The following is a 16576-nucleotide window of genomic DNA, read 5'->3' as shown; positions in this document are numbered from 1 at the left end:
ACACCGTTTTTGTAGGACACCCCAGGTTGGTCCTCCAACAGATGCCTCATCAATGGCAGAAGAGGGACGACCAGGTCTGGGAGCTGTTTCCACAGACTTCTGGTCATGTTTGAATTCAGGATGCCAGCGTTTTACAAGGTCATATGATGGGGCATCATCATCATAAGTTTCTTTCATTTCATCAAAAGTCTCCTTTGGTGTGCGTCCTTTCAAATACAAAAACCGGATCACTGCGCGACGCTCAACTGGTTCCATTTCACACCTGGTCCATTTCACACCTAACTCAGTTCAAACACCAGTAAATCAGAAACCACAATTAGTTCAGAGCTCTTTTTTGAAACATTAACTAAAGAGATATGAATTATTACACATGCAAAATTTCATTTAGATCAGACAACTGAAAGTGGGTTAGAGTTATTACTTATTGAACGCCCCTCGTATGTACCACACTATACTAGTATACTTTGCAACATGTACCTACGTTACATGTGATTACATGGTTATGGTGTTGTCAGTGTCTTCAAAAATAAAAATGACACCAGGAGATGAAGAAAGCAGGATTGCAACTGTATTCAGGTTGTTACACATCTCACAACTCTAGACTGGCTCAGAGACTTCATCAGTGAAAGCTCAGTCAGGAATAATATTTGAAGTTAGTAGTAACAGTCCTTGTAAAGGGTGTTCTTTTCCTAGTCATGACAGATATGTACTCACTACATGGATAAATAAATACTATAGGGAGAGCGGGAAAACAAGATGAATGTGGGAATTCATCTGCAGGATACAACATGGTCCAGAAACTTGGCTACTCTTGTTGAAACTTGCACATGTCTGTGTTAAGATCAGGAAGCTCAGAAGAACATCTAGGATGGCAAGATGGCTTTCACTCTTCAGTGTAGCAGCACCACTGCTAACTAAAACTTGCCAATACATTCATCATGTACTAGCATTATTAGTAAGCTGGGCAGATCTGTGGGTCATTAGCTTGCTGCACCCAAGGTCTTCAGTAGCTGTTCTGCTTCCAGCTTGGCCTGAGTATCCTCTTCGCACTTTGAGGGGCAGGTTTGAACCTTTTCTAGCCACAGCATGGCAGCCGAGGTGTTCCCCAAACGCATGTAAGTCTTCCCAAGCATCAACAGGTTCATGCTGTAGAAACCGGGATCAACACTTTCAGCTTGAAGAAAATATCCCAGTGCCTCATCGTAGGTGGATGTCGGTGGCGTTGCAAAGATCACTGAAGCTATCTTTGCCTGATACCAAGGCATTTCTGCCATTGTGAAGCACCACAGACCTAACAGGTGGACGGATGTGGCATCCTCAGGGTTCAGTGCAATGGCTTCCTTGAAGTGATCCCTGATGACGTATGCATTTGCAATTTTTGCTTTTGTTCCCTCATAGTCTCCAACATCACTTATGCAGATAGCATACCACTTATGACAAGCAAAATCTTTCGGATTGATGTGAAGAGCTTGCTCAGCAAACTGCAATGCTTGATATGTCAGAGTTTTTCTGTCCTCTGGCTTGCATGTTGATAGGTGTGCATAGTCTCTGGTAGCCCGTGCCAGCCTCCACAGTATGCCAGCATCATCAGAGTCTTTGTGCTGTATTAGGAACTGGTACAGCTCCACGGTGTCCCCTAAGCTGTACAGCTCATCTGCCTGGACAATGGCCTGCTGTACGGGGTCTGTCACCTCTGCAGTGGTCCCTTCTTCAGGGGCAGGGGTACTTGTAGATGACTGACCCCACCATGCATGGACTACTGGCAGGACCCCAGCAGCGCAGATCATCGGCAGCTTCCTAACTGCCGGTGGGCACGCCGGTAGCAAGGGCCTCGAGACAAACTTGAGCCTTTTTACTGCTATTCTAGATCGGGTTATGAAGTTAGAGAGTCGTAAGACGGAATGACAGAAGGCCGACATCGTCTTCTTCCACTGCTATTCACTCTTCAGGTCAACAGGTGTCTCTTCTTCACTACTGTACTGTATAATTTCCGGCAAATCGTTTCGAGTAGTAAGCCTACTGTTCAAATCAACTGGTCATCGAAGACAAATTCACTGGTTAACAAACGTTGATTTCAACTCATGTTCTTCGTCCTCCTTGCTAGTGTAATTTTGCTGTTTGGGGCAAACAGAGTATGCCCCCCTCCCACCTTTATAATTTGCAACTCAGTTTCGCTCTTCCTCGGAGCGGCGCAGGTATGGTTACTTCTCTTTTTGCCCTGTCCAAAGTCTCCAGACGTAACTCCCTGGTTTGACGCCTGTAGTAACTTCCTAGGCCCAGATTTCAGCGAAGAACAATAATATTGTGAGCATAGCTACTCAAGTGCAACATTAAAGATTCAAGTGACCTCCATATGACCTATCTGACCTGTAGATCTCCTACCACTAGTGAATCTCACACCGGCGTTTGGCACGCCTACTACTCCGGGAATCATTTGAAATACCCACAGGGCCAAGACTGGAAGAGGCAGACATCGGCAGGACGTCCTAAAAAAATTAAGATGGCATTTCCAATCTTTCCTTTATTATACTGTCATATAAATATGTTATAACGTTATCTGATCAAGGAGGTTAAAAAAAACACCTTGATTCATATGGAAGAGTCTCCATTGATCCATCTAATTGTTAAAGAGCTAAGTCAGACATTTGAACTTTATACTTTTAGATGTATTAAAAATATGATACTCATAAAATTTTCCATATGCTGGTGCAAATATTATACTATACTACATAAAGGAGCCCACACCACATATCTGCTTGGAGGTAAGACAGGGACTGACAGCCAGGTGCTGGTTGGATGATGATGCATTCAGTTGCCATGTTGGCCTGAGAAAACAGCATACACTTATCCCAGACTTATCCTTGATAAGTTCTGCCAGATCTGTACCTCACTGCTGGTAAGAACTGATTAAATGTGATGATAGATATAAGAGTTATGCTTTGAAACAAAGTACAAGAGACTGTGAGGTCATATGCAAAACAATATTCTTCTTTTTCAAGTACAAGTGTAACGACATCCTAGCAGCTAACACTGCTTCTATGCCTTTATTCTAGTTATTCACTTGTATTTCACACCCTCAGTCACATAAAGTAAGAAAGATCTTTGAGGATAGGAACAAAATAATGTAATTCTAACAATTGAGACACAAATAGCAGCAGTCACAGTTTACAACACACTTCAGTAGAAAAAGAACAACATTTGCAGCATATATTGTTCAATCTGCCATTACATTTGTGAGGAAAATTGTCACAGAGTACAAAAGTGCCATTAGAACTTTGGTCTATTAACCACATTTACCTTTCTTAAAATATATCTGATCCTACTTAGGTTTATACTTATGTCTGCGGTGGTGTAAGTAGAACAGATGTGACCCTGAGCAGACAGCCAGGCTAGCAGATCTATCCAGAGTAAGTGTGTGCTGTATACAACTTAGAACATTAAATGTACAAATTCTTTGGCAGTGGTGGAAGTCAGTTGTTTGCTCCCAGAAATAGTTCGTACACTCTAGTTACACGGTATAAAGATTCAGTATACAGTAAATCGAAATGTGCACATTTATTTTTCACCTGTCTGAGTCTTCCAAAATTTGCTTCCGTAGTTGTAAGATAAATCTTTGCTAGCAGCATAATTTGAAAGATATTGATTCCTATCTATACAATCATGGTGGCACAGTCACTTGAGGTGTAGCAGGAAAGCACTGAGTAAGTCTTTCTTTCTTTACATCTATGTCACCTGATTATAAACTTCACTCAATGTCCTGAAATACATACAATAATGCTCCTGTATACCAGTAATTTGTTTACTCATTCCTATTCATTATAAACACATAAAATGTCAAACAAAAATAATCTTAATACACACATGTACAAATTGGAACCAAAACTTCAAACTTTTTGAAAATTTCAAATATGTAACACAAAAACATTACATATATCTTAAGGATTTTGAATCCAAAATGAGAAAGCAACAACAGTGTCACACAGAACAGACTTCAAAAGACTGCCCAGCATATTTGTGGCAGGTAATGAATAGGCACCAAAAAAGTCAACATGTGAGAAGTTTTTGACCTTTCAAGAATACAATAATCGTACAACAGCAGGTGACTGCTGCATAGAACATTCATGTTTCTTGGCCTTCGACATAGCTTATGTTAGCTTTTTGTTTAATATCATAGCATAGTTTAATCAGATTTTTATTTTCTCTGCATTGGAATGTGTGACTTAGTGCCCATCATGTTTGTCAGAATGGTCAGAAGTAGGACAACAAGTTCTGTCAAATGTCAGATAAGGCCACACCAATTTAATTTCTTGGTTCACGGATTTTTTTTAATAAAAAATATGGAGCGAGAGGGCGAAATAAAAATAAAAATTGTAAAATGGTTGGGGTAAAGGTAAGGGCTAATCCAAAACGTAAAGAATAAAAAGTTTTTAGCTTGAAAAAAGTACAAAAACACTATTACTGTACAGTAACAGCACGTGTACCCACACTTTAAGGAGCTTATAATATAAAGGCCAATTTGCTACACCAGAAAGTTGGTGAATGGTTTCATTAATGGTGAAAATTTGCTGAGTGGTAATTTTTATTTTTATTTTTTTCCCCAAAAAAATAGGAGCGAGCGAATCCGTGAAATTAAATTGGTGTGGCCTAACGCGAGAAACCCCAGATGAGGAATCAGAGGTCTGTCTGCGGGGGTGTCTCCCCATGCACCTGGAAGCCCTCCATCCGCTGCTGGTGCCAGTCGTGCAGCAGCGCCGCCTGGTTTAGCCGGTGGACCTGCAGGCTGCCAGGCTGGTACAGGAACCTGCGCTGACCCACGTTCATGTCGAGGTGAGGACAGCTGGTGTAGGGCAGCTTGGGATCATGTTCCATCTCCTCTTCAAAGGGATGTTCTGGCTCTGTGAATGTACATGGTAATGGAATAATGGTAAATGGAATAATGAACGTAATGTTTCCGATTTCAAAACCAAAGATCTAGTTTGAGCAAGGTTTTGATAATTAAAACTTCCTTGGTTTGAATGAAGCTTTATGAATTTGATGGAATTTGGAGACCCTCAACCTGAAGCAAGGAAGTGGAAAAAGCAAACATAGTTTTGCAGTGAGAGTTTCAACCACATAGGCAATTGTATTTTCTGGCAGCTTTTTGACAACATTATGATACATTCTTTTATTTTCCATATTATTACATGTAGTTTCTGCTGTTTGCAGACATCAAATATAGCTGAGGTATGATGTGTCTCACCAAGTGCCCGGCTGTTCAGCATGAAGACCACAGTGCTGTTATCAGTCAAGCCACACCCCAGAGTCAGCAACACTGAGAAGTCATCCTCCTGCAGCTAGGGGTAAGGATAAAGCAGGAGTGATATACATTGTATGAACTTCTCAATACAAAAGTTTTATAAGTCTAGATTTACCTTCAATCTGCTCTCCTAGACAAGCTGACAGGACTACCCCAACTGCCTCATGTATCAAACAATGTGGGAGCCTCTAAGTTTAAGTAAGTCTCCTAGACAAGACTAGATGAATATATTATTTTGAATAGTTGATTATCTAGCCCCAGGTTACCTGGATTTTGTGACCACTGGGCAGGAAGAGAGAACCATGTGGGGACAGCACTGCAAACACCTGAAACAGAGAAGGCAAGATATCATTAATTTTCATAGTCAACATAGACTTTCCACACATCAAGTTAAACCTTGTTAAAAGTTTTAAAGACTAGATTCTCCATGAAATATTCCAGGTCAGATTTTTACCATCCAATCAAACAAAAGCAGGTTTGGTGACCTGACTAGACCCCTCCATGCTACTTTCTATGGGTAAAATGGGTTAACACATGTCAAGATACATGGCATCTGTCCTACCTTAGCTTTCCTGTCCATGGTGCTGAACCCAAACTCCAGGTCCTCTGTTCTGCAGATACAAGATAAAGATCAAACATTACGTTGTTTTCATTCCTAACACTATTCAACAAACACTTTGCAATGTACATGTGGTATGCAGTATGTGTCTCATATCACCTATGCAGTATGTGTCTCATATGATATGACCCTTAAAGACATGTCCTTTACCAAAAGATCAAACCACAGTGCAACAGGTAAATTCAGATGCCCGAAGAAGGGCTGGACACTCACCTTTCCTGTCGACCAGAGACAGTGATCTCATAGTATAGCCACAGGTTTTGGACCCGTGGAGTTTCTGGGTCTCCCCCTCCCTCCAGGTCTAAGGTCTGGTGATCAAAGATAGAATCCTTAAAACAACAAAAAAAGGCATGTTGTTAGCACAAGCCATTTACAATGGTCACACAGACTGTAATGGTGATCCAAGGAGATCCATCAAATATGTCATGGATGTACAAAGTCATACATCTGGTACCTCTGTACTATCCTCTATTGACTCCTCCTCGGATCCATCGATCTCCTCCGCAATCCCGTTTAGCGGCACCCACCACTGCACAGCCTGTGGACGGTAGTCAAATGCAAGGCCTCCGTTCTCCTTGGAGATTCTGGGGCTGAAAGGCTTCCTCCTTGAATAAAGTTTCCGCTTGTGCCTCTTTTGTGCACCCTTCACAGTGGGAGCAGGGATAATGTGGGAGGCACTGGACTTGTGCAAGACGACCTCTGACACAGGTAGAAAGCCGTCTGGTGGACAAAATCTGGAGAAAACAAACGTCATGTAGAACAACACTTTTAATACAATACTCTATACAATGTATGCAATCATGTTCTTCCCTACTAGGGATATGGAACTTATAGTCATCATTCATGAAGGAACTTCATATCACTGCAAACCAGGGCCCTAGCCAGCTCGAAATTTTTTTCCGTCAGCCAATTCCCATTGTCGCGAAAACACTATTCCAGGAGTTAGAAAGACTGAAGACCTTGAAAAACGGGTCTTTAATGAGATTATTGTATGCGAAAGGCCACCGACACACTTCGTCAACAATGATAACAATAGCAAAACAAACACGTGTGGCTTTTACGGCCGTGGATGGCGTCCGCAAGCCGCCTGTAGCTAATCCACCAAGGATTTTGTCCGTCAAAGTTGATGGATTGGTTTTAAATTTTTCCGTAACACGCAGCAAATTTCCGTCAATTGACAGAAAAACGGATGCTGGCTAGAGCCCTGCTGCAAACAGTGATTGAACTAGATTTGCAAGGTTTTGGTACGATAAGTCTAATCTTATTCTTAACATTATTCTGTGCAATGTTTTGTTTGAAAATCTTTGTAAATCTGGTGATTTTATTCTAACAAAATCTCCACCATTCCATGGCTGATAGTCTCACCTGAATGGCTGGATACCAAAGTTGAAGAGAATCTGCTGCTCAGTGGACAGGGAGGCTGCAGGGTACCATTCCTGGGCCATGTCCAAACCTGGGGAGGATTGTTGTTGCAGTTACATTATTCTACACATAAAACGTTTGATAGTGTTTAAAGAACTCTAGTAGTGTGACAAGTGTTACACATGGGAATAAAGGGATTCACTGCTATATATGTAACACCTTTCTTTCTTAGTCTTGTGTTGTAGTAGATACACAATGTGTATAGTAGGCATCACAAGGCCACGAGCCAAGGCACCAGTAACTTGAGTAAGCATGATCTTAATCACATTATAACAACAATAAAACTTACCTCTATAAGCTATTCCCATATTGACACCGTTAAGCCAGAAGCATACATTTCCATTGCTGGAACCAAGAAATCAGAATGAAATCAATTTGTTCTGTTTGCAATTAAAATAAAGTCAAAGTCAAATCAATTTCCTTGTACATGCTATTAAAATCCAATTGCGCTCTGTGAATAAATTAAGCAAAAGAGATGGAGATGTTTAAGGACATTCAGGCATCTACTCACCTGTACAAGAGGCAACTGACAATGTCTGCAGAATGCCATTCTGTTCCATACTCATTATCCTGAAAGGCACAAAAATGCTGCAGTGTTTCATTCTCTCAACAAGCAAAATGAAGCCAAACACACAAAGAATATGCAGTACTTGATGAGTTAAAGCCTCGGCCAAAAAAGCATACAACTAGTTTCCCAATCCATTAATAACCCCTACTTGCAGGTCATCTTTTCAATATTATTTTGGCCCTTAAAATTCACATGTGTGAAATAAGCTGCTTGGTATATACTTTGGTTATTTGAACATTTTGAAACTAATCATTATGGTGGAAAAATCGAGTACAGTATCAAACCTTGTACCTTCTGCTCTGTGATTGGACCCCTCCAAACTTTACACCTGGCACCATCGAATGCACAGGACTGTACATTGTCACCAACCCCAATACCTAAAGCAAAATGTCAATACAAAACAATATATGTCTGTACTTCAGTAGAACTTTCACCATGGTTTTCTGTTGCAGTCAAAGACATCAGCATTGGTTAAAAAATCAATGATAAAGAAATACATTACATACAACATATACATGACACAAAAACTTGGAAATAATTGAAGGAATTTCAATGCAGGTGGCTAACCTTTCTCAGGCCCAAACTCACAGTCCCTTGTGGCCCAGCCTATCTGGATGATTCCACAGGACTTCAGTTCAATCTGGAAAAAAACACCTTTAACTTAATTTTTTCAACTTCAATCTTTGACTTCAATGACAGTTACTTGGGAAAAGGTGGATGATCTAAATAAATTTCTAACTTTTGGTCTGCATTATACAAGACTCTTGCTTACTTCAACTCAGCTGGCTAATACATTGTGCACAAGATCTTGTTGTCTGGACCTTTAGCCCAAAATTTTAGCCCTTACCTCATAGTACCACCCGGAAGGCTGGGCACTCTCCCATGGCCTGTTCACTGGTTGGGTGGCTCGTATACTCTCAAACGTCCAGCTGTCATTACGAGCCTGCAGGGTAGAAGGCTCTGTCATTACGGAGTTGCCAAAGTCTCTGTCCACTCTGGGACTTGATGCAACAAATGTAATATGCAAGGTACATCAGATTTGGTGCTCAGTCTGTCATAATATCATAACAAACCATGATGTCATAAACAAATATTGGAAAATAAAAACTAGGGATAACTACTGATAAACAAGTACACACACCTCCAGCAGGTTTGAACTGAGCATGAGTGCTGAGGTGCAGTCAGATGGGTTCAGCACCACAGCTGCAGTACTGCTGCTTTTCCCAAGAGGGCCCGAGGCTAGCCTTGTCACCAAAGAAGCCACCGGCAGCTGAGGACAAGGAAGACATTGATACTAACAATTTCAAACAGTTATCAACAACTTTTAACATGAGGGGGTACTTTTTTGTTTCAAAATGAATGGATTGTACGTGATATGCAAGAAAAAACAATGTAGCAGTTAAATTATAACAACTGCCCTTATCTTCAACACATGCCTCAGTTTTCAACAGTCAGAGCTACTTTCTATCTTGGTGCCATCACTTAATTTCTTCTCAATCTGCATATTCAGCATGTTGATGAAATCCTCAAGCCTCAGTGTTTCCCACAGCCTGACTTACCCTGAGACTGTACCTCAGCTTCCTATGGCAGGAGGAGAGGGCGCACCAGGCCATGTGCAGGGCTCCAGACTGGGTCAGCGCCATGTTCGCCAGCTGCCACGTGTCCACATCACGTGTTCCACAGCAATTACTCAACACCAGGATGGAATACTGGATTAGGCTTTGGAAGATCTTGTGAAAATCTTCTCCTGTAGGCGTAAGTCAGAGGGCTAGGTATCAAACACTAAAAACCAATATCTCTGGCATTCCATGAAACAATAGCACACCTCACCAGAGGACGAAGAATGTGTTTTTTAAAAATCATTTCCAGATATATAAAACTGAAGAAGTTTGTGTGACTAGGTTTCGGCAGGTCAAGAAACTGTAATCACTACATATAAAACCAAGTTCTTCAGCTACAGCTACCCTGAGAATCAAATCAAGCATGCAGGACCTGAAACGTACATTGCACTGAGCACCAAGATGGGGTTAACCTTAAGGGCTGATTTAAACTGTGTACTGTGGCTCAGCTGGATAAACATGTAGCTTTAACAGCAAGACTTAACTGACCGATAGTAACACTGCCATGTGTGAGCCCTTCCTCTGTGTCATCTCCTCCTGACATCCTCTCGATGAAACACTGGTCCACAGAAGACAGAGTCTTGGCACTTCTGGGTGTGAGCTGTTTCATCAGCACAGGATGAGGACCAGTCCTGGGAGACTGTATTCCTCCATGACCCACTCTGGTAACCATGCATTCATCAGCTGACGGTTCCTGAGCAGCTTCCCCATTGGTTGTATGATATGGCGTCTCACCCTGTGATTGGTTGTTGAAGCGACCTTCCAGGTTGATTGGTTGGAGGGAATGCTCTGTACTTCTGACTCTGACTATTGGTCCCGATCGGGGCGGTTGCATAGATTCTGGTACAAACACGTCACTGAATGGCGATTGGATAAGACCACTGTTAGTTTTTTGATAATCTGATTGGTTGGAAGCAAGAGGAGGCTTGGGACATCTCAGAAACAGGGGCGGTGAGTTCTCTGGTCCTGAGGACTGCTCACTTGTGTCTGCAAAGGTAAGAGGTAAGAAACTAAGTAACTGCATAGTCTTTAGCACCATCATTATGAAAAATCTACAGGTATTGTTTTTGAAGTCTCTGTGTTTGTGTATCTGTCTATCTGTCTGAATGTGTATATTTTTGGTCCGTATGATTAAAGAACAGCTGGATGGATTGAGAGGATAGCTGGTATGTGGTTAGTTCTTGTTAAGGTAAAGTTTGGGCCTCCAGGCAGCACATCTACATCTACAGACAACTACAATGACTTTGGGTTGTAGATATGTCATCTGCATGCACAATGTGTAAACAAAAAACAAACCAAGACACACCTCTGCTCAGTGATGATGGCATCAGCCCCAGGTTGACAGTTTCCTGGATCCAGAGCCCGGTGATGTTGAAGATCAGAGAGACAATGGCACTGATCACCTCATGCAGAACAAGTGTCTTCCTGCTGCACTCTGGTAGTAAAAACAACATACACTTAAGTTGGATGCAAAATAAGGAAAAGAGTTATTCTATACAATGTAGACGGATGATAATGTATATTTCTAATAGAATAGAATATATTGTACTCATTCTTGTAAGTAGTTTGGTTGTGATACATCTTTTTTTAAAGTAAAATACTGCTGAATTCACATGTTTACCTCACTCATGACACTACTCTAAAAGCAAGTAGCAAGCGAACATCTAATCAACCCAAGTACCCAGCCATTTAATTAAAACTATAATTGAAAGCATGATATGTGGAATCCTTGACAACACTCACCATGCACAGACAAGGCTGCTAACACTTTCAGTGCACCTAGGCAGTGGGCCACAGCCAAAGGCTTGGACTGAAGCTCCTCCAGGGACTTCTCAGTAAAGTCCCTGAGAAAACAAACATCTTTCAGTGCAGGAAATCTGCACTTTACATGGCACATTTGGGGACTATTTCCTAAATTTTGGTATCATGACTAGGGAGGTAGTTAGTAGGTTGGTGAGCCATAAGAAGCACAAAATTAGTCAGACTACTCTGAACTGCACGAGTAAGAGCCCACAAATGATTTAAAGCCATTCAAACTCTTTGAGTTTGCCATGCTCTTAAGCAATAAGTTCTCTATCCTCAGTTACTGACCACACAGTCACAGCTAGATAGTCCAGGAAGCCTTCCCTGCAGATGATAACATCTTGGAACTCCTCATGACGGGCCAAGATTTCAAGCAGCTCAAGTTCCTACAACATTAAAGAAACAATTTTGACATACATTTCATCTCAAATGGAACTTTTAGCATCCCTTTTTTTGTTTGAAAAAATAAATATCATTTAGGTGAGAGCAACAGACTTGAATGCTTGCCACGAACAGGATACAAAATCTAAGGAATGCATACAAAATATGTGACTTGAGTAAAACATGAGAGATGAACACTGGCCTCAAGCCAAATACGCACTCACATACACTACTGTTTCCTTTGATGCCAAATTGTTGAATTGGCAAAGTGCCCTAACACAGTTTCATGAACAATCAAATATCAAGTCAGTTTTTGTCTACTGTAATCTGTATGTTAACTAGTATCACAGCACTGTAATGACATTTGCTGGGATTATAATCACTTTGCATTATAATTTGTGCCAAGGGTAATAGTACTACTGGTACATGTACAATAAGACCACTTCTGTAACACCAGGGAGTCTCCTTGGTAATACTACTACGTCCAGTAAATTAGGGTCTTTCTTGGATCATTGCAAGTATTGATATACATATTCCTACTGTCACTGTACGTTCAAGTTTGTACTATTTGTACCTAAATCATTACCACCCTACAGCACATATACAAAATTACTGTCCACTTTTCTTTTCTTCTAATCTTTGATTGTAGGGCTACAAGCCAATATAGCAGCATTTTTACACTGTACACATTGTTTGTCTGACTTCAGTGAGGCTGTCTTGCCTATGTCTTGACATCTTGGTAAACAGCTAAGATGAATCGACTTACAGAGACTTTGCTGATGTTACTGGTGGGCGGAGTTGACAGGAGCAGTTTTAATGTTGGGTCCAATGCCATCTTCTTCACTCTTCTGTTTACAAGGTGTGCTGCAGACAAAGGTTATGTCCAATTTGACATTATGTAATCTGCTGCTGTTTTCCACACATTAGTTCATACGTGTTGAAATTCTTGCAAGTAAGTTCTTTGATTTTACTCACACAGAAAAATAAGACAAGGCAGGCCCCAAACAACACCCTGGTATCTACTTGATTGCACATGTTTGTCAGGGTATCAGAATATCTACTGTTAGTACCTTAAATCCTCTCTATTCATGTAGGAATTGACATGATTTAAAAGAAACATCCACATCCACTACAAGACACATGTAACATGCATTGGCATAATACCGGTCATAAGCCTTATACCGGTCGATTAAAAATAGTGGAACTTAAAGAGATCTACACATGCAACAATAGTTATTTCTGAGGTATGCACACTTCAGACATCTACAAATGTAGGTGTCCAATACATCATTTACAAAGCATTGATAACAATGCATTCGAAGACAACAAGGCCAAAAGTTTTCAGGTCATTTTCGGGGCAGGCGAGCTCGTCGTGGGACAAACACACTGTCACGTTCATCGCCAGATTTGTAGATAATAATCACATGTGCTCACGGCACAAGACGAGCATGATTCAACAGCAATCTTGAATTTCTTTTGGTGACCTACAACTCGTGTAAAAGTGTGAGGAACCATTGCATTATCGCCCGGATCTACGGCTGAATGGGTCAAATTGAACGTACGCCATTTTCCCGCCATTTTTAATGCTACGGCAAGCAGTAAAGTTTTACGTCATAGCGGTTGTGACGGATCAAAATTAAATGAAAATTCTTGTCAGTATACGCCCATTTTCTCATGACTTTTTGTATGCTCATGCAGATTTTTGTTTTGTGCAACTACTAACAGGAAAGAAAGGAACAACAGAGGATGTATAAAGGTACATAGCGGCAGTTAATTGTGCCGTGTTTCGTTCGACCGGTATAGTGCACCCCCTTCCAACCACGCGCCCGTTCTCCGTGCAATTCCGCGGTGTGTTCCAATTACGATATTATGTTTTTAGCAGGACCAGAGAGACAAAATAATTTACACAGAAGAAGTGGCAAAGGTAAGCTGTAACAGCAACATGTAACTGGAGAAAATGATGCGTTGATCATTTGCCAAATTAGCATTGCTTGAGAAATTGCAGTAAACCGACCGGTATTATGCCAATGGATATTATCCCTCATACACAAAAAGTTAAATCAATATCTCGGGCATGCACATATCGACATTAAAAGCATCATAATGTTGATCATTTGGCATCATAAGTATACAATTTGCATGGTGGAAGCTGCTTTGACAACTTTCTAAACTTAAGTGTGACTTTTTATTCAGAAGAAATTCCTGCTGACCATAGGAAATCTCGATGTTGAATGAAAACGGAGGCATTTTCTTCTCCACAGCGATGAAGTGCAGCCTTCCCTCCTGCTGGATCTCCGCCACCAGCACACAGTGTTGCCCTGGCAACAGGTCCTCTGTACTCAGCTCATCAAAGTTACTGCTCTCGATGTGTGGCTTCAGGCCTGAAGAAATCATCATGATGTGTGTAGTTATGCAATTGTGTAAGTTATCAAAATTACAGCATGGCAATACAGTGGCAAACTGGCAACCCAGATCTAGATGACAAAATTCAACCATGAATAATGTGAAAATTTAGACCCTTTAATTCATTCAGTTATTTTGATCACAAGCGAACAAGAAAAGAAACCAACAAAGCACAACAAAATTTTGAGTCATCAGTTCCTGGGCCTTGGTTATTCTACTCATCAAAAACATTCTTCACCACACTCTTCATGTGTGGATATACAAAATAAGGTAGAAAAAAATTCAAACCATAATTTTTATACAATGTACCTACAGTGAGCAAACGTGGAGAATTAATCAATCCCACCACACAAGAAGTCACAAGAAGCTCCATCTTAAGATTGGAATTCCGTTTTTCCCATTTTGAAATGTGCTAATATTTTCAATATAAAAGCACTTGGTGCAAAGTCTTTACATATGATTGACAAGTATGATGCACAGTTGTGAAATATGATAATAACTTTCATGAATATTCATTTTGAAAATTTTCTTCCTGCAGGAATTCCTGCAGGAATTCCTGCAGGAAGCGTTTTTCCTGCAGGAATTCCTGCAGGAAGCGTTTTTCCTGCAGGAATGCTGCAGGCATTCCTGCAGAAATTCCTGCAGGAGAAAGGTAAATTCCTGCAGGAAGAATGTTTCCTGCAGGAATTTCTGCAGGAATGGCCTTATAATTCATATCTAAATCAATGACACTAAGATAGGAGTGCTACACACCGGCAAAAAAGTATGCAACAAACGTTTTAGTAGTAGTTTCTCCTATTCATGCAACTTTTTCAACATATACATTTACATTTTGTACTACAGTTAAATGTAGAGTATAATCACACCCCGCGCAACATTTCTACCCCCAGTTCAACCTGTATGACCTCACAAGCGCCATGTTCTTGTTGACTGTCGACGCATCAAAAGCCAGCCAATTTCTCAACAGTTATCATATATAATATCAATGTCACTAAATCCTTCAAAATTATGAGGTAGTCTGGCAACATTTTGGAAGCACGACGTGTGCCCGACTCGGGGTGGTCGTGGTCGCAAGTTTGAGTTTAATCCGATTAAATGTGAACGCATTTTTTTAATCCAACAGAAAGCTTTAATGGGATTCCTCATTTAACTCACTTGTATTTTTTCATTTGAATGGGGTCCAAGTTGCCCATGACATGTTCAACAGTTGTGCCGACAGAGCCATTACGGCTGTTCACACATGGGTGTTTTCATCAAATGAAAACTGCTCTATTCGAATGCTCCTTCCATGCATGCAATGATATCTTGTAAATGCAGTACCAAGTTGAACGTGGCAAAGAATGAAAGCTCCTTGGTCAGCAACTTGAGATTTGTTTGATCTGGTTGGTCATATTTTGACCATCATAAGATTAACACTTGAATTTTTGTTCCAGAGAATATTTCATAAAGTTTAAAATTGGGCCTAAGAAAGCCAGGGGCTTGCTTCCTCTTGTTGAAAATTCAAGTAAGTATGCGCTATTGTAATGCGGGTTCAAAGTAAGGTCAGCTATTGTTCTATAGATATGCAAAGGATGCTGGTGTCCAATTATCAATTATCAAAGGACTAATTATTCCCCAGGTCCAAACATCCTGGCTACCTGTAGTGCTGAGGACCTAAGGCCTTCAGAAAGAATCCTGGAACTTGGGGGTACACTATTACAAGAAATTACAGACTGAAGAATTACAGAATTTCAGAAACCTAAGTTCACTTTTACACTAATCTATTTAAATATGAAATGGTTAAACCTAAAGGGTAAATCAAGGTTGTCTTTGTCAATTTAAAGGTAAACTATGAATAATTTTTCTTGAAGTTTTGTGAAAATTTGATGGTAATTGTGGACTCCACTTATAATAAGGTAATAAATAGACTGCTCAAACCAAGGAGGTTTAATATAGGCATCATGGAATGAAGTCAGCACCTCTGTGCCTAATTTCCAATCCAGCTGTGCCTTGCTCAATTTGCCCTTCAAGCTGCGTTACATTAAACAACTGCTCGCTATCAGACCCCCTTCTGTCAGTAATGACCATGGTAAAATCAGACCCGAGCGCTCGAAAATAAAAGCTGGACTGCTTCTAGTTGGGGGGGCTACTTTCAAAGTTGGTCATTTGGTCGTTTGATACCACTGTTGCACAGTGACTATGACTGCTTCCCAAAAAACCTGGTGCAGGATGAAGACCCAAAAAAAGTTTGCTTTTGCCCAACTAGTGTAACAGTGGGTTCAAGTAGTTCCTACCGTCCTTGCTAAGGAGCTCTGAGCTTTTGTGGCGACAGCGGTAGCGTACTGGATTTGTGATCCGGCTGCTGGTTTGAATCCTGGGAGTTGGGATGTTGTTTTTTTCTGTTCTACTCGCCCCTCTGGTTGTTTCACTGGTTGCCACACCAGATATCGAACCCTTTCTTGAGTGACAGATAAAGCTCCTTGGTA

At 40.9% G+C, this 16576-nt stretch overlaps 2 protein-coding genes across 2 annotated transcripts in view; both read right to left on the bottom strand.

Annotated features, from left to right (window-relative positions):
• Window positions 1-546: 546 nt before the first annotated feature.
• LOC118414408 (regulator of microtubule dynamics protein 1-like) lies at window positions 547-2389 on the bottom strand. Its single transcript, XM_035818440.1, has one exon. The coding sequence runs from the start codon at window positions 1917-1919 to the stop codon at window positions 981-983; it is 939 nt and encodes a 312-aa protein (XP_035674333.1). The 5' UTR covers window positions 1920-2389; the 3' UTR covers window positions 547-980.
• Window positions 2390-2967: 578 nt separating this feature from the next.
• LOC118414406 overlaps window positions 2968-16576 on the bottom strand; it is a gene marked incomplete in the record, with an annotated part of 32167 nt that continues 18558 nt past the window's right edge. The window contains 21 exon segments of the mRNA XM_035818438.1: window positions 2968-4284; window positions 4646-4895; window positions 5240-5333; window positions 5563-5622; window positions 5859-5907; window positions 6129-6244; window positions 6370-6649; window positions 7281-7368; window positions 7627-7682; window positions 7849-7907; window positions 8197-8282; window positions 8473-8545; window positions 8753-8848; window positions 9047-9175; window positions 9465-9652; window positions 10014-10511; window positions 10831-10959; window positions 11268-11368; window positions 11616-11713; window positions 12475-12572; window positions 13919-14089. Of these exon segments, the coding sequence (XP_035674331.1) occupies window positions 4672-4895; window positions 5240-5333; window positions 5563-5622; window positions 5859-5907; window positions 6129-6244; window positions 6370-6649; window positions 7281-7368; window positions 7627-7682; window positions 7849-7907; window positions 8197-8282; window positions 8473-8545; window positions 8753-8848; window positions 9047-9175; window positions 9465-9652; window positions 10014-10511; window positions 10831-10959; window positions 11268-11368; window positions 11616-11713; window positions 12475-12572; window positions 13919-14089 (2693 nt within the window).

Source organism: Branchiostoma floridae, chromosome 4 (genome assembly GCF_000003815.2).
Source record: "Branchiostoma floridae strain S238N-H82 chromosome 4, Bfl_VNyyK, whole genome shotgun sequence".
NCBI lineage: Eukaryota > Metazoa > Chordata > Leptocardii > Amphioxiformes > Branchiostomatidae > Branchiostoma > Branchiostoma floridae.
This window is presented reverse-complemented; position numbering and strand designations above follow the sequence as displayed.